The 26465-nt window shown below is 44.6% G+C and overlaps 1 protein-coding gene and 1 non-coding gene across 2 annotated transcripts in view; both read right to left on the bottom strand.

Annotated features, from left to right (window-relative positions):
* Positions 1-1728: 1728 nt before the first annotated feature.
* On the bottom strand, positions 1729-1847 carry LOC145396277 (5S ribosomal RNA). The gene has a single exon (XR_013896759.1). It is a non-coding gene; the product is annotated as a 5S ribosomal RNA (ribosomal RNA).
* Positions 1848-14819: 12972 nt separating this feature from the next.
* Coq2 (ubiquinone biosynthesis protein COQ2, mitochondrial) overlaps positions 14820-26465 on the bottom strand; it is a 34142-nt gene continuing 22496 nt past the window's right edge. The window contains exons 5-6 of the mRNA XM_080269630.1: positions 22425-22613; positions 14820-15426 (exon numbers count right to left, since the gene is read on the bottom strand). Coding sequence (XP_080125756.1) covers positions 15301-15426; positions 22425-22613 — 315 coding nt within the window. The 3' untranslated portion in view covers positions 14820-15300. The remainder of the gene's footprint in view (positions 15427-22424; positions 22614-26465) is intronic.

Genomic DNA, 26465 nt, shown 5'->3' on the forward strand with positions numbered 1-26465 from the left:
TCCCCAGGTACTTTGCCCCTTGGTCGTTTTTCTCTCTCTTCCCACGTCCCCTTCACGGGGGAAGTGGTAGCTATGACGGACGCCCCTACTGCCTCCCCTCCTTCAGGAAGGGAGGTAGTCCTGACGACATCCCTACCGTGACTGACCGGCCCCAGACTGACGGACGCCAGACTCGTTCCCCGCTTGACATACCTGTCAATAACGCGACCTTCGTAACGCTTCATGCACTAGTTTCCACTCCCCTGTCCAGACTCAATCCCTTCATTGTCAAGAAGGTGATTGACCACTGTGCGGGAGAGGTGGAACAAGTAAAAAAAACTTGGAAATGGGGACCTCCTGGTAAAGACATTCAACTCAGCTCAGGTTAAAGACTTGCTAAAGCTGCACAAGTTTCACTGCCATGATATCGAAGCCAAGATTCCAACATCCATGAATTCCTGCAAGGGTGTTATCACTTGCAGGGATCTCATGGTGATGAGTGAGGAAGATATCATACAGGAACTTGCTCAGCAGGATGTAATTGATGCCAGATTCATCACTCGTTATCAGGAAGGCGTAAGGATGAAGACAGCCACTGTTGTCCTCACTTTTGGCAAAGTTTTTCGACCTACAAATGTCAAAGTAGGATACGAAATTGTAAATGTAAGACCGTACATCCCGAATCCCCTTCGTTGTTCAAAATGTCAGCTCCATGGACATCATGAAAAGGCTTGTCGGGCTTCCAACATCGTGTGTGGCAAGTGTGCGGCTGTAGGTCACTCTGCTGGCAACTGTACATCCGAGACTGAGTGCTGCTTTCACTGTAAGGATGCTCACTCCACTTCCTCGAGGGTTTGTCCCAAGTGGAAGGAGGAGAAAGAGGTCTGCACAGTGAAGGCAACTGAGGGCATTTCCTTTTACGATGCAAGGAAGAAGGTGAAGGAGTTGGATGCAACTCCCAAGCCTAATATCTCCTATGCATCGGCGGTTGTGTCCCGTCCCGTGATGTGCACCGTTGAGACACAGACTGACCTTACATTCGCTCATCATGCCCCACGCCCTACCTCTCAGTCTAAGCCTCCCGTACGTTCCAACTCTCTTACGGACATCCCTGTTGCTACATCATACTCTCAGGCTGCCGCTGCTCCTTCGCAGTCAGTGCGGCCAAAACAAGCCTGACAAGGCTGACAAAATTAATTTGACCACCCTCACTAAGCAGTCACGTCCTCATGTCCTTCCCGCTCCTGGTCCAGTGAGGGAGAGAAAGAATAGCTCTTCCTCGGTGGAGTCTGGGAGCCTTATCACTGATGAAAATATGGAAGTATCCATGAATAAGAACCGGGAAAGGTCCCCCGGTAGCCACTCGCCTGGACGCGGGGGGCATAAAAAGACTAAGCACACTGGCCCCCCACGAAAATCTTAAACCGCCGCATTCACTATACTATAGTGGAATTGTAGAGGTATTGGGAATAAGTTACATAATATAGCTATCTTGCTTTCACTACACAGGCCAGACGTTGTTTGTTTACAGGAGACGCGCCTGGAGGATCATCCTGATCCTCCACAGTTCAAACACTACCACTCGTATAGAAGATAATGAAGGTCACGGAGTTGCCATTTTTTCATTCATCATTCATTCATTCATTGCCAGACGCCATGTATCCCAAACGGGGTGGCCAAGGGCTTAGAGTTAATTGTTTTACAGGGAGGGGCACTAATCCTCCACCAACCCCACTTGACACGTAGGGATGCCAACAGCATCTGCTGTTCCCAGGCGGTCACCCATCCAAGTACTAACCAGACCCAACGTTGCTTAACTTCGCTGATCGGACGGGAAGCGGTGTACTCAACGTGGTATGGCCGTTGGCCATAGCGAGGATTCGAACCAGCGGTTGCAACTGCGTGAGTACAGCAGCTTACCAAGTGAGCCATTTAGGCACCCAAATTGCCATTTACACACACAAATCACACCCACAAACGGAAGTGATTCTAAATTCTACTCTGGAAGCGGTCGCGTGCAGAGTAAAATTTAATAACACGTATCTGTCTATTTGCTTTCTGTACTGTACTCCACACGGCCCCATTGATAGTAATGCTTTAAATTCACTATTTGAACATCTACCTGGGAATAAGTTAGTGTTGGGCGACTTTAACGCCCATCACTATCAATGGGGTAGCTTGAGGATTGATGGTCGTGGGGAGCAAGTAGCTGACCTAATACTACAGTCCAACCTCTGTCTTCTGAACAATGGTAGAACGACTCGTGTAGATGATCGTACTGGTAACTTTTCGGCCATTGACTTATCTTTGGCCTCCCCTGGTATACATCAAGATTTCTCATGGGACCCTTACGACGACTCCTTGGGAAGTGATCATTTACCCATCTGTCTTTCTTATACATGCAACATCGTTTCGGACACTCCACCTCCAAAATTTAACTATAAGAAAGCAGATTGGGGATCCTTCTCAAGGATCGCCAATTTAGATATATCTGGGGAGACCATAGATGTTAAGGTCGAAAATATACCTACTTCCATATTACAAGCAGCTGAGGCTGCTATTCCCAAGACTTCTACAGTTCAGGCGAAGCATAGAGCACATTGGTGGACGCCGGATTGCCGACAAGCATTAAGAAAACGCAATAGGAGATACAGGATTTTTGATAGTCAGCCCACTGAGGAAAACTTTATTGCATACAAACAGGCACGGGCTGAGGCAAGGAGAATAATAAGAAGGGCTAAACGTGACTCCTGGCGGTCCTTTGTGTCCACGGTGACTCGTACAACACCATTACATAAAGTCTGGTCCACTATAAGAATATTAAATAATAAACGCCCATACTTCCCAGTGACCACCCTGCAGGTGAATAACACCATCTATGACGAGCCTGTGGACGTTGCTAACATCCTCGCCAGGAGTTTTTCTCATGTAAGTAGCTCAGCCAATTATGATCCGAGTTTTCAACATCATAAACGCATGGCTGAGCTACAGATATTAGACTTTGCCACAGAAGACGTAGACTTCCCGTACAACCAAGAGTTTAGGCTAGATGAACTGCTCCTTGCCCTTAAATCCTGTAAAGACACCAGCCCTGGACCAGACACCATCACGTACGGTATGATCCAGCATCTTAATCAGGACAACCTGATTAAGATGTTAGCATTGTACAATGAGATATGGGCGTCTCGAACGTTCCCAAACTCATGGCACTTTGCGCACGTCATACCGATACCCAAAGAGGCTGGTCGTCTTATGAATCCCACTTCATTTCGTCCTATTGTGTTGACTTCTTGTCTATGTAAGGTCATGGAACGTATGGTTAACAATAGGCTTCTTTTTGTTTTAGAGTAGAAGAATTTGTTAAATGATCAACAATGTGGCTTCCGTAAATACAGAAGTTCACTAGATCATTTAATGAATTTGGAGCATTGTATTGCAAAGGCATTTGCCAATAAAGAATTCATGATAGGGGTGTTCTTGGACATCCATAAAGCCTATGATATGACCTGGCGACACGGTATACTAATGAAGCTCTATGCTTATGGTTTAAGAGGAAATTTGCCTGTTTTTATTTCAAATTTCTTAAGGGACAGAACTTTCTCTGTCAAATTGCCCCGTAACGTAACATCGGATATATTTATCCAGGAAAACGGGGTGCCACAGGGAAGTGTGCTTAGTCCTACTTTATTTAGTATTATGATCAATGATATTCTGTCATCAGCTCCCATCCCGAGGAATCTTAAATACTCGCTCTACGCTGACGATTGTGCAATATGGCACTCCTCCTGTAATGCACAATTTTCGGCGGGCGGATTCAAGCAGCCCTTGACTCCGTCCACCTATGTGCCTCGCAGTGGGGATTTAAGTTTTCCGTCCGTAAGTGTGCCGCTATAGTCTTCACTAATCGTAACGTACCTAATTTGTGCTTAACTTTGGATAATCAGGCGGTACCTTTTCAAAATTCTGTAAAATTTTTAGGAATACATTTTGATCGTAGAATGAATTTTAAACTTCACGTTAATACTTTGCTTGCTCGTTGTGATAAACCGTTAAATGTCCTCAAGTACCTAGCGGGTACTACCTGGGGTGCCGACAGAAAATCTTTATTAATGGTGTATAAGTCCTTTATTCGATCGAAGCTAGACTATGGCGCACAGGTGTATGGCTCGGCATCTGATGCCACGCTGAAAGGATTGGATGTGTTGCAGAATAAATGTTTGCGAATGTGTCTTGGAGCCGTCCGGTGTACCCGTGTGACTCGTATGGAAGTGGAGGCGAATGTGCCTCCCCTCCGTATTCGCCGTGACCACCTGGCCTTGTCCTACGGCGTAAGAACGTTTAGGCAATGTGGCCTGTACCCCCCTGCGTCAATACCACCACTTCTGCTGGGGGTGCGTCGGCCACTTGCCGCTCGCCTCCACTTACTGACTCAGGAGCTTGGTGTGGACCCCAGTGACTGTGACAAGTTGGTGCTAAAAAATATAGCGCCTTGGGAGCCACCCGGCTTTACAGTGGATGTATCATGGCTCCCAGCACCAAAGGCCAAGGCACCGGAGGAGGAGGTCCACCACTTGTTTCGTAACATCATTGTTCGTCACTTGGGGTCCCATCAATTGTACACCGACGGCTCCAAGTCGAGTGAATGTGTGGGTGCAAGTGTGTGGTCGACTGAATGTGCCCTCAGGTATCGGTTGCCGACTCATACATCTGTGTTTACTTCAGAACTTTTTGCTATTGACAAAGCCATAGACAATGCTCTCAATTCTAGGCATGACTCATTTGTCATATTTTCAGATTCAAAATCAGCCCTTTAGGCAATTGCATCTTGTACTACGGACTCTCACGAGATCCAGGGCCGCATCGTTAATAAGCTGCATTCATGCAACAAGTCATTCACGCTGATCTGGGTGCCTGGTCATTGTCGTATCTACGGCAATGGGCAGGCTGACTTACTTGCAAAGTCGGCTGTAGAGCTCGAGGAGACTTGGGACGTTCCTCGTGATCTACGGTCGAGTCTCTCTCTCGGAAAGAAATCAGTAAATCTTCTGTGGCAAGGTCAGTGGACCAGACTAAATATTCCAACTTGTAAGCCGTACCTGGGCGACTGGGACACTGCCAACCGTCCCAGTCGCCTGGAAGAAAAAGTGTTGGCACGGTTATGGCTCAATGCCACCATTTTAACCCACATTAAACCATATATGGAAAGACGCTTCCCACCGCACTGTGACATCTGTAATGCGGTGTTATCTATCAGTCATATCATCCTGCGCTGTCGGCGATTTATTAGTGAACGTGCTTCATTTATAAATTACTGCGGCGCAGCAGACGTCCCCTTCACCCTTTCCACCATCCTGGGTGATGGGGACATTGTTATGACTGATAAATTGATGGCTTTCTTGAGAGAGACCGGACTAATCAGTGATGTGACTTTTTTACTGTGTGGTTATGGTTTTTATGAACAGTAAATATGTATATATTGTAATATTAATTAGGGTTGACAGTTGACATATTTTAAATAGTTCCTCCTCCCACCGATCTATTTCTAATATAGATGTCCCCTACATTAAGCCAAGTTCCTCGCCTGACAGTCACCAGCTGATGAGTGCAAGTGTGCAATATAGGAAGGTATTGGGCACTTGCAGTCGATGGTGGTCTGCTGGGCGAGGTTCTTCACTTTCTGTACAAATTATGTAAATACATTATATTATCTTGCTTAAGTTATTCTAATTAGGGACGACAGCTGACGTATATGGAAATGTTCCTGACTCGTCTGGTTCCCTTTCATATATTGATGTCCCCTATATTAGGTTGTGCCTCGACTGACAGTCACCAGGTGATGAGTGCAGGTATGTCATGTAGAAAAGCATTACATATCTGCAGTCGATGGTGTTCTGTTAGTCGAGGTGTTTTTACCATTAGTGTAGGTCTAGCTATTTGTCTCTGTAGGATTTAGTATAGGTTAGCGATTTGTCTGTTAGGTGATTAGTTTTAGGGTCTTTAGATTAGTTTTCCTTTATAATATAAGGTATAAAAAATATAAAACCAAGAAAAAAATAAAAAAATAAAAATACAAATAAATAAATAAATAAGATTAATATTATTATATATATATGTACGTTTGCATGAAAGTGTGTCTGTATGTATGCATGGAAGTGTGTGTGTGTGTGTGTGTGTGTGTATGTATATATATATATATATATGTTTGTATATATATGTATATATGTTTAAATGTATATAAATATATATATATATATATATATATATATATATATATATATATATATATATATATATATATATATATATATATATATATATATATATATGGCCTTAATAACCAGGGGCTTCGGCCCCAATGGTTGATAGGCCGGAAAAAAAAAAAAAAAAAAATCGACAGCAGTGAGGTGGGACTGATCTAACATCAGTCCCTAGTAGTTTTGTGGTGACGACCACAGCTTCACCCCAACAGGGCAGGAGGTCCCTTGGTGAGCCACGAGGTGTTCGCACCTGCTGCCACCGCGAGCCACGAGGAAATACCATCCTCTGCCGCTACTCTGGTGAGCCACGAGGGTCTAGTACCCTCTGCCACAGTGAGCCACGAGGGAGAAATACCCTCTGCCACTACCAGGACAGGAGGTCCTTTAACGAGGGAGAAATACCCTCTATCACAAACAGGGCAGGAGGCCCAATAGTGGACTATACGGGGCCAACACCCCTAGCCACCCCAAGGATAAGAGCCCCTTGTATAAAGCCACAAGTGGGTCCCAGGACCGATCGACCTGGCCCCACGGCTGTATCGGAGACAAGAGAGAGTCGCCTCTGTGCTACCCTCCCTGTGTAAGAGAGAGAACACGGCCTCCGTGTGTCCTCTAAATTCAGTCGACTCCTGCAGGAGTAGCTGGACACCACCCGGGAGAGTTGCCCCGAAAGTGTCACCCGAGCAGAGACCCGGTCCCAGTCGGGACCTACCTCCCACACCCGGGAAATTCTTGTCTTCCCCAGGTACCAGCAAGAGACGAGGCCGCAGCCCACACATGACGGTGCGTCCCCTGACAGACCTCCACAGCCCTCGGACCCCCAGGCGAGCCCAGCAGCCTACCAACGCTGACATACCCCTGCCGCAGACCCTCCGACGCCAGACACGACTGCTTCACCTGTTTGGCCCCAGTCCTGAGGGCTAACACAACAGGTCGAGGCCCCACATAGACGGGCCTCCCTGCACCACGACGACGGGACCCTGAGAAGGTCTACAACAGGTCGAGACCCCAGGCAAGAGGGTCTCCCTGCACCGTGACGACGGGACCAGAGAGAGGGTCTACAACAGGTCGAGACCCCAGGCAAGAGGGTCTCCCTGCAACGCCTCAGTGGATCGGACCCGGGTCGAGTCTCCCCCCAGCGGGTACGGTGATTCCCGCCACGGGTAGAGCCCCCGGAGGTCCCCTTAAAGTGACAGAGTGATATCGCCCCATAAAATCGGGCAAGATTAGTGATTTTCCCTCCTACAGTAAGACAGAGACAGTGATAAAGTGACAGAGTGAATAAGAGGGATCCCACCTATAAGTGTCCGTGATTACTTTCCCTTGATAAAGACTATAAGTTCTGGGCCCGTGAAACTAGTGTTATTCCCCAGCCCAGAATAGAGGAGTTCCCCCTTATCAGTGCACGCGCGGGCGAGAGTTGCCGCGCCGAGCCCAGCCAGTAAATTATAGTGATCTGCTCCCCTTGTTCTTTTATAGTAGTAATCCCTCCCCGGCTCATCAAGCCCAGACATCTCTATTGCACCAGTACACTAAGACCTTTTGGACTTTAATGAAAGTTAGTCTCATTCACTTATGGACCCTTAACCCATTGTAAAGTATAATTATAGTGTGTGTGAATATCCCGTGTTGTATTAACGTAACTTTGTATATCTGTATCCTCTGCCCATAATACCATTCTATGTAATATTGTCACGGTGTTAGAATTAAGGTAATAGATGTGTTAAAGGTGAACTGCCTAGTTTTTATGTCCTGTTCCTTTGTTAGTGCATTACTTCCGGTCCGGAAAGAGGACCCCGCTCAGTAGCTAGTGTCTTTAGTACGAGGAGTTGGCCTAAAAACACTCAGCATAACAGTATACCCTAACCCACTAACCTTGCCTTGGCTGTAAACCCCTGCAGCCCCAGCCAGTTGGTATACCCTAACCCACTAACCTTGCCTTGGCTGTAAACCCCTGCAGCCCCAGCCAGTTGGTATACCCTAACCCACTAACCTTGCCTTGGCTGTAAACCCCTGCAGACCCAGCCAGTTGGTATACCCTAACCCACTAACCTTGCCTTGGCTGTAAACCCCTGCAGCCCCAGCCAGTTGGTATACCCTAACCCACTAACCTTGCCTTGGCTGTAAACCCCTGCAGCCCCAGCCAGTTGGTATACCCTAACCCACTAACCTTGCCTTGGCTGTAAACCCCTGCAGCCCCAGCCAGTTGGTATACCCTAACCCACTAACCTTGCCTTGGCTGTAAACCCCTGCAGACCCAGCCAGTTGGTATACCCTAACCCACTAACCTTGCCTTGGCTGTAAACCCCTGCAGACCCAGCCAGTTGGTATACCCTAACCCACTAACCTTGCCTTGGCTGTAAACCCCTGCAGACCCAGCCAGTTGGTATACCCTAACCCACTAACCTTGCCTTGGCTGTAAACCCCTGCAGACCCAGCCAGTTGCTGTGCCCTAACCCACAACCACCAGGAGTCAGTTATGGTTACCACCCAGCGTATAAAGGATGTCTAGGGTTACAGTAAACTAGGTAACTTATTGAAGGCAGTCATGTATGGTTACCACCCAGCGTATAAAGGATGTCTAGGGTTACAGTAAACTAGGTAACTTATTGAAGGCAGTCATGTATGGTTACCACCCAGCGTAGTAAAGGATGTCCAGGGTTACAGTAAACTAGGTAACTTATTGAAGGCAGCCGTGTATGGTTACCACCCAGCGTAGTAAAGGATGTCCAGGGTTACAGTAAACTAGGTAACTTATTGAAGGCAGCCGTGTATGGTTACCACCCAGCGTAGTAAAGGATGTCCAGGGTTACAGTAAACTAGCTAACTTATTGAAGGCAGCCGTGTATGGTTACCACCCAGCGTAGTAAAGGATGTCTAGGGTTACAGTAAACTAGGTAACTTATTGAAGGTACTCACGCTGTGTTTCCTGACCAGTCATCGTCACTGTAGTTCTGTCACCGTAACTTAGGTCAGATTTTCGTCCTTTTGTATCTTATTTCACACAGCTGAGTGGCGGAGGAACACAATGCTGTGTCTCTTAGCCATTCCATTGCACTTACTCGTGACTGGCATCATATATTAGTGTTAATCTCAGGCCACAAGTCACAGTTCAGAGTAGAGTGATGGCAGTTTTTGGCCAAGTTAGTGTAGAATGAGTATAGCATCACTGACATCATTCCTCTCAAAGACGGTAATTTTAATCGTTGCTATAATTTAGTTTCAGATTTTGTTTTACACACTAACTTCCAAACTCATTAACAAGGTCTAATATGCAGAACAAATCGGTAAGCAAGATGTGTTAGGAATTCTCGTGTCAGTTGCAATAAGACCGGGAGTCTGCGTTGACATGGAGATATTTGCTTTCCCGTCAGTTTCATCTTACTGGCTAACGAGAGAGAGAGGAGCGACGTCGCTCTTATTGTATCCCATCTAATAAAGCCATCGGTGTATACGGATACAAACGAAATCCAGATACGGAGCAATATCCTACCCATACCCAACCTATATGTACAGTACCCCACCAAATTGTGGCAGTATTCTTCAGTCATTCAGCTACTGCACAGTACTGTATTTCGACATCAAAGCACACATGGGAATAACCAGTATAATGCTAGGGACTAAGAAAACAATGCATAAACAATAAAATTTCAAAAATATCCACAGTAGAGTATAATATAGTACTTACTGCCAACTGATCGGTGGACAGACATCATAACCCGGTAGCCCTCCAGCTGGTGTTAACAAATGTCAAACACCTCCTCCTCCTCCTTCATCCTCTGGAGCTGGGCAATGAGTGGGGACGTGTGGTGTGGTGTTGGAGGCCTACCCACCTCAGGAGACTCTGAAGACAGTCGCAGCTCATGTCTAATGGAGACTCAATGGCTGTTGATGTGCTCGGCTGCGGGTCCGAGAGTGAAGACTGGGGACAAGAAGGTGGTGGTGGTGGTGGTGGTGGGGAGAACAGGCTTGTACATGTCGGGGTGGCAGGCTTGAAGAAGGAGCTGATCTTGGTCTGACAATATGTGCGACGATTCTGACGGAGGATGACAACGTCCCCAACTGCCTGCAGATCAGTTGCCAGCTTGAGAGTCACCAACTCCATGTCGTAATGAGGGTGCTCAGCATAATCAAGCACCTGCTCAATGCCAGGATGTATCACACCGTGACGAGGGACTGATGGATTGGTAGGGTTCTCAGAGTTAGGGTCCTTGTCCTCACTGCTGTCCTCTTTTTGCTCTGTAGAGACAGCAGCGGCAATCTCATCAGACAACGTCTGATAACCTGGATCACTGCCATCGTCATCCAACCACTCCCTCACATCATCGACGCCCACATCCTCACCTACCATACATAGAAGAAGGTGGAAATCATCCATGCCAAATCCCTCAAAGTTGTGCATGGCCTTGTATCCCTGTAGGAGATGAGACCAACCAGTTTCAAGGGTTCTGATGGAGACTTCCTTCCAAGCATTCATCCAGTTGAACACCACAGACTTGATGTAACGGCAAAGATTTTCCAAGGTCTGCTCCCCATGTGTGTTGATTCCTTGCTCGTCCTCTAGCACCACTATCACCTCGTTGAGGAATCTCTGATGGTACAGTCTCTTCGCTGCCACGATAACACCTTGGTCCATTGGTTGACTGAGAGCAGTCATATTAGGTGGCAAAAACATGCACCTAATATGACCATTATCATCAACCAATTCCATCTCAGACCGATGCACAGTGGCAATGTCAAGGATCAGGAGTGCCCTCACCTGGGCACGAGGGATACTAAGTTCCTCCATTTGATAACGGATTACCTTCTTGACAAAGTGTCTGTGGAACCAATCTCTGAAAATCTTACAGGTAAACCAGGCCTTCAGAGAATGGTACCACACAACAGAAAGACTATCCATCAACCCAAGGAGACAACGTGGCTCTTTTGCATGTCCAACAATAACGAGCTTGAGGTAACGCATCCCGTTAGGATTGGCACAGCATAAGACCAAGATACGCTGTTTGGGTAACTTCTGGCCAGGCAGTCTTCTCTCTCTCTTTTGCCAGGGTGTTGGTGGACAAGGAGCGGTAGAGGAGGCCAGTTTTGTCAGCACTGTACACCCGACCGAGAGCAAGGCCCTTGTCCTTGATCAGGCACTGCATTTTCTGGCGAAATGGCTCAACATCCTCGGCTGCCGTGTCCAAAGCCTCACCATGTGTCTTACAGTCAGCAAGTCCACGCTGAAGCTTGAACCGGAAGTGCCCACCTTCAGATGCCTTGAAGTCGTGCACATTGTGTAGACGTGCAAACTTCTCAGCTGCCGCCTTCAGCTCAGTTCCATGTTTAAGCACGCCGGCACCCAGTTGTTGGCGGAACCAAACCAAAGTCGACTGGTCGATGGTGGTGTGGTGGGGCTGAGACATCACCTTCCTGTTGCCCTTCTGAGTGGCATCGCCGCAGTCCAGTCCATACTGAATAAGCTCGGACTGTGATTTCTTGATATGAAACAAGGTTGAACAGGCCAGATCATATCCCCACAGAATGCGTGAGGTGGTCCAGCCCGTGTCAACTTTGCTCAATATCTCACGTTTATTCTCCAGTGTCAAACCCTCCCTCTTTCGCTTCTTGGGTTATAGTGGGGCCATCATCACACACATGAGAATGCCACAGAGGAAAATTAAGGCCTGAAGGACGGAGGGAACCTCCACAAATGCAACAATGGAAGCAGCCATGGTCAGAAGCACGTCCACACTGGCAAGAGAAAGGCGGAAACTGAGGTCTGGTACTACCAAGTGAACCCTGAGCTGCTATGTCTCTACCCACACTTGACTATGAATACACAGGTAAAAAGCACCTAACTGACCTCTGAGCACAGGGGTCAATTTCACTCAGCCAGTCAAATGAGCAACACTGGAGCCCCTGCACATCATGGCCTCAGAGAGTGTTGGAGTCATCTGGCCGGCCAGGCAACTTCAACCATTCAGTAGGGAGGCAGACGGCCGCATGTGCCCAGTGGCATTGAAGTGATCCAGGCGACCCAGGGTCTTTGACCATTTGGTGAGAAGCCGGACAGCCATATTTGCTGAGCTTGTGGGTTTGGGTCTGTATTACTTGTGCGCAGCTGGTAGTGTCAGTGATCTGGGCAGGCGGGAACTTTGACCACTCAGTGACTAGTGAGGAGTCGGACGGCCGGTAATACCCACGCATGGCCAGAGAGGCCGGCCGGTCATCAAACTGATTTTTTTAATTTGTAGGCTGCCTAACCGATGATGTCAGAATTTTTCTGTTTGGATGTGGATTTAATAGCGCCAAGGCCTGATGTCCAAATACGAAGCATGTTGGATAAGCAGCTCCTGGAAAAACGAGTGATGACTGTAGTGTCAAATATCAGGAACACACATGGGCATGACTATGTTAATAGATTATTATGAAAAAAGCATGATAAGGAAGAATCATGTACCATACAGAGGCCTGAGACTGGCTTAAGGTAAGGGGTTCTGAGGCTTGGGGGTATAGAGTGTGTAGGCTCCACCACCTGGGATTAATTCCTCAAGTAGGGACTCATCTTTTAATTCCTCAAAGCCATCAAAAACCATACATTTTGCACCGTCATTATTGGCAGAAACCAGCTAAGATGCATGACGAGGATGTTTTTTAACCGAAAAATGTGCTATAATGCCAGGGGTGCAAATTTTCATCTTGCAGTGATATCGAACACTGATATAACCAAGTTAGTGCACAATAATCAAGGGATCACCATATGTACATATAGCTTTAATTAGAAAATTTTCAAAATCACGACAAAGTCACTGGGGAAGAATATCGGAGTAGCTGTCACACCAGGTTCATATAAAAAGTGAACCCAGAAGACTGTAGGCTGAAATGTCCTTCTGCAGTCCACCATTCTTCTTTGGGGTCCCGGGTCAGGCAGTTAAGGGACGTTTGTATAACCAGGCAGGGAAGTTGCCTTGTTACGTATTAGTGCCACCACACAAAGGCATACTGTACCTCAACAGGACTGTAAGAATACAAGACACCACCACATTGAGTCATGATGTATTTTCCTAGTTTTTCCTTGCTGCTGCCAGATGCCTTTAGTCAATATGGGAAGGACTAGTAATAAAGGAATTAACTACTTCAGCCTGGACAGCTTTTTTGTTTTTCTTTTTTAACTGTCATAGTTAACATTAGACATACTTTATGCAACTTGGGTGACACTCCTCATAATGAAAAGGATAATTAAGCCAATACTGTAAAAAAAAAAAAAATCAAGTTTTGCATAAACCTTTAGAATTTGCCATATTTGACTAACAAAAAGATTAAATCACAGTGCAGATGTTAATGAAAGTAATGTCTAACCTTTCCAGTTGGAAGTCTTTCTCTTATGCTGACTAAATCTGTCAGTAGATACAAGGGTGACCCAAAATGAATGCAGCCCATAAATGTGTGTCATTTCTACAACTGAAAAGAGATTGCTTTATTCTTGCATTCATGTTAGGCTGAGCTGATACCAAACAGTCCTGAATGTTGGGGTTCTGCAGTTTGAATGGTCTGCTTTTTATGACCCTTCTAAAATGTGTTCCAAATGAGAACCGTAACATTGCAGGCACTCCTGAATGTGACGCATGAAATTGTCAATTAAGCAGATACACTTCTTTCTTGGGATGGCTTTGATGTTGGCCGTGATTTCTGTTTTAGGTCTCTTGACTGTCTGGGGGTGGTTTGCATAAACATGATCCTTCAGATAACTCCACAGACAGAAATCTGGGGGATTCAGGTCGGGTGAATGTGGGGCTCACTCAGAGTCACATCTCCTACTGATCAGTCGATACCCGAATCGTTGCTGCAGCCACATCAACATTTGGTTTGAAGTGTTGGGGTGGCTCCAACCTGCTGGAACCATTGCTTCCAGCGACTGATGCCTCTGTGCCTTCCAAATGTCATCCAAAACTTTGTCATGACCTCAAGATAATGTTCTCTTTTCACCGTGACAGACTGTTTTTGGTCTTTGAAACAAAAAGGTCCAATGATGCCATGCTTAGAGATGGCCACCCATGTTGTGCATTTTGTTGAATGCAATGGATGTTGGAGAACATCCTCTGGTGGTGCTGTGCCCCAGAAAATACTGTTTTTACTTTTGACGTGGCCTGAGAGAAGAAAGCATGCTCCGAACTCAGAAGTGCCCGTGACGTTGAGGTGGTCATTTGGAATACATTTTGGAAAGATCATAAGAAACAGACCATTTAAACTGCAGAACCCAAACTTTCAGGACTGTTATCAACTCAGCTTAACATTAATATGAATGCCAAAATAAAGCACATCTCTTATCAGTTGAATAAATGACACATGCTTTTATGGGTTGCGCTCCCTACATGTCAAGTGGGTTGGTGAAGGGTTAGTGTCCCTCCCCGTAAAACAAATAACTCAGAGTCAAAGGGCCACCCCATACGGGATTATGGCGTCTGGCAATAGATAGATAGATAGATTCATTTTGGATCACCCTGTAGCACAAATAAATACAATGAGAAGGTAGTCATCTGTGGGGAAAGGGGAAGAAACACAATGTAATAATAAAACCTTTATTTACAAATGGCTTGACTGACTAGAGCATTGTGCTGTACCAAAAAACAAGTCCTCTCTTTCCTTGAAATATCCATTATTCCTTTTTCTCCCTCCCTCTTCCTATCTAGCAGCTACCCATCCTTTCTTTCTTCCTTCAGTCTATCCATCCTTTCCACCTTTCTCCCTTCCATCCATCCATCCATCCTTCCTCCCTTCCTCTTCTCTTCCATCCATTCATCCATACTTCCTTACTTCTCTTTTTGTCCATTCATTCATTCATCTATCCTTTCTTCCTTTTTCTTTTCCTTCCATCCATCCATCCATCCACACATCTACTTTTCATTCCATCCATCAATCTTCCCTTCCACTCATCCCTCTATTCATCTTTTCTTCCTTTTTTTTTTCATCCATCCACCCTTCTTCTCTTCATCACCCTTCCACCCATCCATGCCTTCATCCTATCATCCATCTTCATTCCCCTGCATCCATTATACCTTCTATCAATCCAACCATCAATCTACTACGTCTGGTCACCTTTGAGTACCATTCCGCCAACAATACCCAGGAATATCATCAAACCAACATGCCGATTGCTGCGAAACTTGTGTCCACAATCGCTCGGATCATCAATGTTTAAGGTCCATATCTGTGCCGGACAAGGAGAAAGAAAGTGGTATTGTGTGTTTATAAGCTGAGTTTAGGCAATATAATATTAATAAATAATAACAAAATAATAATAATATCAACAACACAGTCAGCCCTTTCCATATGCAGGTATGCTATTTATGGTTTTGGTTATTCTAACCTATAGTATCTTCCCTCACTGGTCAAGACAGTTCTACACATGTAAAAGCAACATGTTTTTCCCTGTATGGAATTTTTCCTCCCAGTACAGTCATCCAGCATGGCTCTGGCTCACCTCCCATCCCCCACTCTCACCAAAATTAACATCTCCCACTCACATCTTCCTTGCAAAATGTTTATGTTTCATTCACACACCTTCCCTGCATCCCAGCCACCACCACCTTTGCAGGTATCTCGCTCTGGTTCATGAATCTGATCTTATGGTCACATAGCTGTGCAACTTAGTGTCTGATATACGTCACTGTATAATGTTAGTGGGTAACCGATATCTGACCACTATTCGAAAGTTCGGGATGCGATATTCCCAACAGCATAGATGTTTTTTAGAACTACATACTGTACTATGTATAGTGTGTCATCTTCAAAGTCTCCCCTCAATCATGAGATCCAAGGAAGCATATTTTAACATTTCAATTTTAAAAAATCATCATCATCCGGACCTCCTTTCCCACCCTAGGGGAGGGTAAGGAGTAGCAACGTCCAGACAGCCCAAATCTACCCAATCCAATAAGCCATGCTTCCATTCACTAACCATTCAAGCCCCCGGAACCCTGACTCTATCTGATATGGTTAAAACATTCACCACATTCTGTAGCTTCAAATAAACCCATCTGATAGAGACAATCTGGACGCTGTCATGTTAAAAAGGGGTGCCAAATCCCTGATCATGTGCTTCTCCTCACAATATTCATCCAGCCAGCTAGAGCTCTTGTCAGTTCCGTAGCCTCACCAACTTCCAAACCTCTCTTCCTCACACAATCATCCACTATATCCCTCCAACTTCTCCTTGGCCTAAAAAAATCCATCCATCCATCCATCATCCAATCCCATATTGCCCCATGAGGAGCATAAGAGCCCAGGGCTAGGCAGCTGGTCCTGACATTTAAGATGAGAGTGATCAGCCTCACTCATCCCTGAATGGCATTATATGAGCAATCAACCCCAACCACCCCTTGGATATAAATTTTCACCGGCTCAATCCGATTGGAGCACAATAATTACCCACTAAACCACCAGGCACCAAAATTTGGTTATATGGTTACCACCAAGTGTAGTAAATGGTTTCCTGGTGTACAGGAAACCATTTGGCTTGTCACTCAGTGTAGAGTCACCCACAGGCTGAAGGAAGTGGAAAGAATGAAGGAAAGAAAGACAGAAGAGGGAGTGTTAAGTCACCCATAGGCAGAAGGACAAGGAAAGAATGAAGGAAAGAAAGACGGAAGAGGGAGTGTTAAGTCACCCGTAGGCAGAAGGACAAGGAAAGAATGAAGGAAAGGACAGAAGAGAATGGATGGAAAGAAGGATGGAGAGGAAAGGGCAAACACCAGAGAGCAGCACTACATCGAGTGAGTGGATGGTGAGCGTCCCCACCTAGCACATTTAATAATAATAATAAATAAATGCAGAAAGACAGTTTGAAATATAACATAAGGACCATTAAACACCTGTAAGAGCAAGGCCTTGTGGTCACCTCACCACTGCGGGGCCTCACTCTTAGAGGTGTTTAATTGGCCTGATGGTAGATTTCAAACTGTCATTCTGCATTTATTGGTTAACCAAAGAGGCCACATTAACTTAAATTCGCCGGCGCCCCCACTGCAATGGGTCGGGGTGTGGGAAGAACATAAACTCACACCACAGAATGAAGCTAGGGTGGCTAAAAATCAAACCGTGATAAGTTTTGGAATGATATTATGAACTTTGCAACTTCAAAGTTCTCTTCAAAATATGATGAACACTGGTAATAGGTTGCAAACGAACTGCTGTCTCTTACTTTTCAAAATAAAAATTATAAAGATGTCATTTTTATTCACTTCATGAATAACCATTTCACACAACTATATCCCTTGTAACAACTACAAATGCATCATACTGGAGGAGGTCTTTACATTACCCACAACAGGTTCTCCTGCACTGTAAATTTCCATGGTTCTTCACTGTATATGAGGGGTCAATCCCTCCCTCCCCCTATTTCCAACACTGAATTTTGTGTTGTGATTTTTCACAGTGGGTAACAAGAGAGCAGACAAGTCTACTGCTGTTAGCATCCTTAAGTGTCCTTGATGAAAAATCATTCAGTTGGCTCCATGTTCCACGTAAACGTATTGTGTGGTACATTATTAGCTACAAGAGGTCTATCCATGATGCTGCATGCCAGTACTCCACAATGCTATGGCTGTATTTAGTAGCATATGGGGCCATTTTTTAGCAAGAGAAGGTAGTTTATTTCTGGATGGATGATCAGCTCTGGACTCAATAATCTAGAATGGAAGGCTTAGTCTCTTTAAGACTGGTTCAAGTCCCCTGTTCCAGATCTTGATGCTGCTAGCATCAGCACAGCTCCTAGCAGCAGCACAGCCCCCAGCTATGCTCCTAGTCCTCAGTTCACTTCATTAAGTATAAGAGGGACTAGTCCCGATTTCATTTTGATAAGAATTAGAGATACCAGTCCTGTGTTCATTTTGATAAATATGAGAAACATTAGTCCTGAGTTCAATTTGATTCATATGAGAGATACTGTAGTCTATTTGATTGACCTGTGCACCTGAGATGTATGGGGCAAGTAGGGTGTGTTTGATTCGCAGCTGCTGATTGGCTGCTGCTGATGTCACTGAAGTAAATGCAGGCATGTACTGTAGTGCAACATGCAGATGTGGGTGTACACCATGGGTGGGTATTACAGTGCAACATGCGGATGTAGGCGTACACCGTGGGTGAATGCAGTGCAACACGCGGACGTGGGTGTACACAGTGAGTGGATAATTTACTTGTAATGTCACATTGTTTTCTAAAACTTTATAATCATCTTTAATATTCTTCAATAACAGTAAACTTTTAAAGCTAATTTTGACCTCCTTAGCTTTGAAAATTATTCCATATTTAAACTGGCTCCTTATGTTGCAGGCAATTTAAAGATATAAATATATATGTGTTAAAATAACAAGAGCTGTAGATTTACATCATCGGCGGCCAATCAACAGCCGCGAATCAAACACACCCTACTCATCCCATACATCTCAGCTGCACAGGTTGAGAAAATAGGGTATACTGTAGTTCTGAGTTCATTCCGATAAGTATGAGTGGCACTAATCTTGAGTTCATTCTGATCGGTACTAGTCCTGAGTTCATTTTGATAAGTATGGGAGGTGGTGCACAGCATAAAAACAATGGCGGAGGCAGTGTCTGCCAATAACATGACAGCAACACGGTTCCCATAAAAGCCCCAGCAGCTGACTGAGAAGTACAGGCCACAGAAAGTGTGGAACACAGGCAAGACAGGATCCTTTTGGAAAATGATGCCTGAGAGGACATACATCATGAAGAGGGAAAGCAGAGGCTGAAATTTAACCTATGACATGTGACTTACCTCATCTGATCAGGAATTTTAACAATGCACCATAAAGTTTCTCATAAAATTAGCATCAAGTAATTCTTATGTATTATTACGCTATTATCTCTCATCCACATCCTCAGGACTGAACCCAGAAACAAAGGAACAGCAACTACTACGAATAAAAATTTATGCTCTTGCAGATTCGTTTACCATGGCTTCAGCAACTATGGACAGCTCAAACCTGTCCACAAAAAACTGTTCTTGATGCTAAAATCGAATGCAAGGCAAACAACAGCTAAAGGAATAAAGGGATAATGATGAAATTAATTATCAAAAGTGGCACTTCACACTCATGTTATGGTTTATTAGAATGGCAACTCACTCAGGCTTGGGCAGGAGTGGGTCCCACTCATTTAGTTGCCTGTTTCCCCCCACTTAGGAAACTTCCAACTACAATAACTCTGTCACTATGATGAGCTGGGAAAAATATTTCATGGGCAAGTGTGTCATATCATTTCCAAGATGATGATGTACACTTGCATAGAAAAGTATTCTTGCTCAGGGGTCCGATGCATATGAAAAAGAACACTAAGAAGACTGGTGTCTTGGATGGGTTGGTACTCAAGTGTGGAAGTTGAATCTGATAATAAAGCTGGTGGTTACCCTTTAATTTGACTTTCTAGGGCCTGTAGTCATGCAATAATTATTCTTCCTCCTACTCCTACTCCTCCTCCTCATCATCATCTAATCCTGTGTTGCCCCATGAGGATAGTAGGAGCCTGGGGCTGGGGAAGTTAGTCCTGACATTTAACCCGTGGACTGAAAGCCACAGCTCAGGCTGGGAAGCGTCGCATTGTGAGCCACAGCTCAGGCTGTGCTAACCTTCCAGTGGCCGTGCATCACTGCTCACTACTCCACCCCTACGCAAACTTACGCATGGCGCTACACAGAGACGGAAAGAGATTCCCCCCCCCCCCACCAAATGATGCCCTGGATGTTTATCTTCAGGTTTATAATAAACAAAAACTATTTTTTTTTAATATATTTTTTCACTACTCCACCCGTATGCAAACTTACGCATGGCGCTATGCAAGGATGGATTTTTTTTTTTTTTTATCAGATGATGCCCTGATGTTTATCCTCAAGTTTGTAAAAAAAAAAAGAAAAAAAAGAAAAAAAAGTGCACAACAGGGTGGGTTAAAAAATGGTAACTGCGCAATCCACGGGTTAATACCATTTTTAAATATCTACCAGCAGCATCCTGTTCATAATTCTTTGTAATTCTTAAGGAGATACAAAACCAATTTAATCTGCATTTTACTCTATTTTTCATTGCCTTAGGTCTTTATGGAATCCTTCAAGTACTGTATTCTCCAATTGCATTTTCAAGTTTCATTTTTTTTTTTAAGTGGTAAAAAGTGCTTTAAAAAGCAGTGTTTGCTCATAGACGGGCACTATCATATGGTGCACCAAGACAGATGGATGCCACCTTAGAATGGCATTTATAAACAACATTACCTTTGTCAGTACCTACTTACCCAAACATAACCCAAATTTTATAACAACCCAACCTTTTTTATCTTACCCTACCTAACATATTTTAGGCTAATCTAACCAAATTCACCCTACCCTAGCCTATCCCTTACATAATCATTTTCCTAGTTTGTTGGTGGATCCCCTTCATACTCAAAAACACTTCTGTATACCATTATTAAGTCACTAAATCAGTTCAAAGGTAGGTAGTTTTTTGTTACGAGGCAGTCCTGCATCTCCAGTTTACCAATCAGGAGATGTACCATATTTACATCATAAGAATTGACTGAAAAGTTTCTTACTGTTAACCCTTTAACCGCGGGTGTCATCCCAGAATGACACTGCAAACACTGGACCAAACCGCGGGTGTCATTCTCAAATGTTTGTGAATATTTTAAATACCCCGCGTTTTTTCCGTGCGCCAATTGTTTCAAGGGAGAGTAGCTATTAAGTTCTTTCACTCCAGCTGACCCCTACCTCCCTCCTCCCCCCCCATGGGGCCCCACCTCCCACCCCCTGGGCCCCCCACTCCACCCCTGACCAAACACGCATCAGTATCTGTCCAGCTGGGTGAGTGACAACACCGCTGATGTGGCAGTGAAGTGCGGGCAATTACAGTGCCTTTTACCTGCCTCAGTGAACACAGGGTGGGTGTTTATCGTATGTGCAGTGTTCATATATGTTTATAGTATTATTATCAGAATGAGGTTGGCATTCGGTAATGGTGTGTGAGCGAAAAATAGTGATTACAACACCGCTGATGTGGCAGTGAAGTGCGGGTAATTACAGTGCCTTTTACCTGCCTCAGTGAACACAGAGTGGGTGTTTATCGTATGTGCAGTGTTCATATATGTTTATAGTATTATTATCAGAATGAGGATAGCATTTGGTAATGGTGTATGAGCGAAGGTAATGGTGTGTGAGCGAAAAATAGTGATTTTAGATCGCTCACTTCTAATGGCACTGCCCATCCAGTGATAGTCAACGAAATCATGAAACCTACGTCATTGCAAAGCCGAAGGTTAGTACTTTCTAATGGAACCTTATTTTTCGCTCTAGATTTATTCTGTGCAGAGTTATAAAGGTTTAAAGTTTGTTTACATTTTGGTCGAAACCCCTGCGGGAGAAGCCAGTCGGGGCAAAACAATGCCAGCGGTTAAAGGGTTAAAGTACATAAAGTATACATACAAACATGTGATAATGCAGTAATCCCTCATTTATCCGGATATAATAGAGCCAAAGGCATGTCCAGGTAGCGACAACATCCAGATATGAACACAATTCCCCTACCATACCCAGGCCCTACCTATACCCAACCCCCAAAGCTATTAAACTATTTGTACAGTATCTATGCTTAATATGGCAGTATTTTCTGGTCACTCTGGCATATTTAGACATCAAAACACACAAAGGAATATCCAAAGTAATGCTAAACACCAAGAAAACCATGCAGAAAAAACACTGAAAACCAAAAAACACCTGACCTATGCACTACTGAATGTACAGTACCCATCCTAATTTTGGCACTGTTTTCTGGTCATTCTGTCATACTGAAATATCAAAACACACGTGGGATTATCCACATTAATGCTAAACATCAAGAAAGCAATGCATAACCAAAAAAAATCCACAAAAAAAATGAAGACGGTTTGAAAATCAGTTACCTGTGATGAGTCATTGCTCCAGGGACTCAAAAAAAAATTCCACAGCCAAATATGCCACAGGAAATTGGTTATATTGGTATAAATGGTATACCATCATCTTCAATGGTGTTTATACCCAACCATTTTTCCCCCCCTCATCTACAGATGGGAGAGTTAGGGTTCTGAACGCAGAGCTGAAGAACACAGAGAAGAATCAAACATGAAAAAAGGTAAACTTACTCATCAAGACATTAGTGTAGCCGAACATACCTGCCGAGAAATATGGGTTGAGATGGCAACCAAAGCCACATAGTACGGCCAAGCCAGGTCGGTATATGCTCCCACAGCCAGAAGGGACGAGACCATACCAGCTCCTATAACTCCAAGAATCGGTTGAGTTCTACTACCAAACTTCAGTGCTGTTGATTTGATGCCAAGCTGGGCATCATCATCCTTGTCCTATGAAATAAAAATGGAAATTACTGAAAGTCTCCATTATAAGCTACATTTATAACATTCTTTTTTGTAATTAAAGCCAATGTAAGCTAAAAACTCCCTCATAAACATCTATTGTTACCTATAGTAAAATGCCGATTTGCCAGTTTTTCCAATGTACAATCTAGTATTAATGAAAAGGAACACATTTAGAACAAATCACTAGCTAAAAATGAGAACTTACTGCAAAAATAGTATAGGCTAAAATCAAGTCCTGGTATGCATTGGGGTTAAGTCAGGTAAAAATGGATCACATGCTGAGAAAACACATACTGTACTGAAGCTGATTTAACATGGGTTCAATGGGTAGTGAGGGCTATGGACGATATAACCTAGGATGCCAGAAAACAATTCTGCCACCCACCTGAAGTATGTTCTAGGCTGGTCTGAGTTGACATAAGGGTCACTCCCTAGGCTGGGAAGACAGCTGGAGGGCTTGGAAAATCAATGGAGGTCCTAAGAAGGAGGTGAGGAACAATGGGGAGAGTGAAGGGGTGAGGCTGAAGGAGAGGCTACACTTACCCTTTTAGACTTGCCCTTGGTGCCCTCAGTAGCACCATGCTTTCCACAAGGGCTAGCATACTTGCCAAACATGACTTCCATGTCACAAATTTCAGCATTTCACACACAAAATTTATCACCTCACTTAACTCTTATGTTACCATTCGATGCAGGATGCATCCTACCGTGAGCGAGTACTGAAGAGGCAGGCCTCGGCACCCAAGGCCACACACTGAGAGACCCTCCCTGTCACCGTGCTAATCCCGTACACTCGATAGTTCATAAACAATTATCTTTACGAGTACACCCTTATTTATGCTTCAATAATCATAATTTTTTTTCACCGTAATCCTGAATTACTGTACAGTACTTGCTTATTGTGTTGTAAAAAGGATCAGCTGATTGTAAATTGTGCCTTAATTTTTTTTTTTACTTCAGTTTTTTCTCTTAGAAATATAGTTTTTATGTAAATGTTACTGAGAAAAAGTTATAGGGAATTTATCTGGGTACATTCTGTAGTATAAAGAATTACTGTTGGTCAATTAGAGCAGATTTTACGGAAAGTGAATGGAAATTATCCAACAACCAAGCAAGACTTGTGACACACTGACTGGGGCGACGCTGGGTGAGGAGCGGGTTGAGCGTGACGGAGGGATACACAGGGATGCAAGTGGTACTTTGTTCTTGGCCAGAAATGGTCGAAAAATCATTCCATAACCAAAAAAACAGGGGCCATTTCATTCGATGCAATCGGCATCGAATGGTAACGAGTGGTTGAAATGTGGGCTGACGCAGCCTGCATCAAATGGTAATGAGAGCATGAAATTTGCACTGCACCCATCAACACCAAAGGGTTAACATACACTGCACTACTCACTGCACACTTGCACTAGTATCTGGCAATAGTGACAGTGTGTCGATGGCCTAGCATGTGCTAGCCAGTTTTCCTGTTGCTGTTATTACTCAACCCCAGTCCATCCAATCAAGCACACCCGTTGAGTGCAGGTAAGCAACTGCCCCTATGGGGTTGTCCCCTAGGTTCCATACATCGTTGATTATGTAGTGCACCTTTGTGTGGCATGTGCTGTGCAGTGCTCCATTATGTGTGTTATATTGTGTGGGTCTAATCTACATGCTGGGCATATGTCATCTCTGATGCCACCCAACACAAATCTAAGCAGGCAGCTCAGGAGGGATGGGCGATGTCCTGCTCTAAGTCTAGCACTGCGAATTTGATCATCTCAATTTGAGGTCACCTCCAATGTGTGGATGTCAGGAGGGAAGGTTTGTTGTATGGTGTTGTGACTGAGGTGCTGTACTGCCCTGCACATGAAGTATTTAGGTGTATTTCACTGTTAGTGTTGGAATATCTGGAGGTGGGATACTGTTGTAGAGGGTTTCATAATACTGTACTGTACTTGTGTGGTGATTGTTTTATGTGCCTAGATGTACTGTGTGTCTTGATCATGTGGTGACAGGTGCTGTGTATTGGCACATACTGCTGCACAGAACTGCATGCCCCTCATATCAAGGTAGTCTGACAGAGACGACTTTAGTTTCAAACTGCAGGTGAGCTGTGGGAAAACTTTTGGTGCAGCAAGTGGTGATGTGTGGGACATTGTTCTGTATGATTTGCAAGGTGCTGTAGTGGATATTATAAAGGACAGGAGCCCATGCTGGCGAGGCACAGGACATCACTGATCTAATGTATTATTTGTAGGTTAAGGAGACTGCTTCGATTTGTTGACCAAAGTCTGGCATTGAGTTTGAGGGTGCACTGCCTCTGGATGTCTTGTATATGATCCATGATGGTGAGTCTGGTGTAGTTTGGCACTCCAAGCACCTAAGTGGAAGGTGTGTGGCATACATGCATTGTTATGCATGATGTTGGGAGAGTACCTGTGTTCAGATTTACTGCTGGTGATGAGTGTGGTGGTGAATTTGGCTGAGGCAATATTCAACCTGTTGTCCTCAGCCAAAGTCTGCAATGTCTTGAGGTAGTACTATTGCAGTATGCAGGCTGTGCCTGCAGTGTGGTGCGTGGTTGTTATGATGATGTCATCTGCACATGAGGCAATGTTTGTGGGTGGCTGGGGTATATATGAAGAGCATGGGTGAGAGAACAGGAGTCCTGTGGAACTCTGGCAGGGAAATTTTGTGCTCTTGATGACCTGCCCAGGAATGTAACATGTGCTTGTCTACCAGATAAATAGCTGACAATCCAACACTTGGTGTTGACCTCCATATTTGTGTTGTATATCTTGCTGATTAGTTTGCATTAAGGGATGTAAACAAAGGCTTTGCTAATATCTACTGCTGTAAGAAGTGTGGAGCTTAGGCTGTTCAATCCTCGCTGTGTGAGATTAGTCAAAAGGTGCCTGTACAGTGCAGTACTCTGAATCCATGTTGTGAAGAAGCAAGGGGGACATGGGGAGTGACTGTTGAGAATAAGGCATTCAGTTATTTTCGATGGTGTGCTAAGTAGTATTATGGGCCTCTACAATGAAGGGAGTGTTGGGTCTCTGTTTAGGTTAAGTATACTAATGATTGTTCCATCCATCCATCCATCATCCAATGCTATGTTGCCCCATGAGGAACATAGGAGCCTGGGGCTAGGCAAGTTGGTCCTGACATTTAAGATGAGACTGACCAGCCTCACTTATCCCTGTGTGGCATAGCCTGAGTAATAAACCCCAACCACCCCTTGGATATAAACCTTCACCGGCTCAATCCGACTAGAGCACTATAATTACAAACTAAACCACCAGGCACCATTATTTGGTTATATGGTTACCACCCAGCACAGTTAATGGTTTCCTGATGTTCAGGAAACCATTTGGCTTGTCACTCAGTGTAGTCACCCACGGGCAGAAAGAAGAGGAAAGAATGAAGGAATGAAAGACAGAAGAGGATGGACGGAAAGAAGGATGGAGGATAGGAATGGGCAGACACCCAAGAGCAGCACTACATCATGATTGTTCCGTGTTTCCAAATACTGGAATTGCAACAGTGTGTATGAGTAGCTGCTGATCTCTGTGAGGGCCTGGATGCCTTGTGGTCCTACATGTTTCAGGTGTAAGTTGTCGATGCCACCTTGTGCTTGCAGAGCTGTTTGTTTTCTTGATAATGTTAAGTGTCTGTTAAGGACTGAAAGGGGTTGCATTATGATTCAGTGGAAAGGCCGATACTGAGAGGGTTTCTTTTCAGATTCAGTGCAAGTTGGTGTTGACGTAACTAACGTTTGTGTAGTGGTTTATGAGTATGTTAGCCTGTTTTCTGCATGATGGAATGTGTCAGCAAGTTTGGGTTCTGTTC

The sequence above is a fragment of the Coenobita brevimanus genome, chromosome 35 (genome assembly GCF_032717465.1).
Source record: "Coenobita brevimanus isolate Jiangsu-jjx chromosome 35, ASM3271746v2, whole genome shotgun sequence".
NCBI classification, from domain to species: domain Eukaryota; kingdom Metazoa; phylum Arthropoda; class Malacostraca; order Decapoda; family Coenobitidae; genus Coenobita; species Coenobita brevimanus.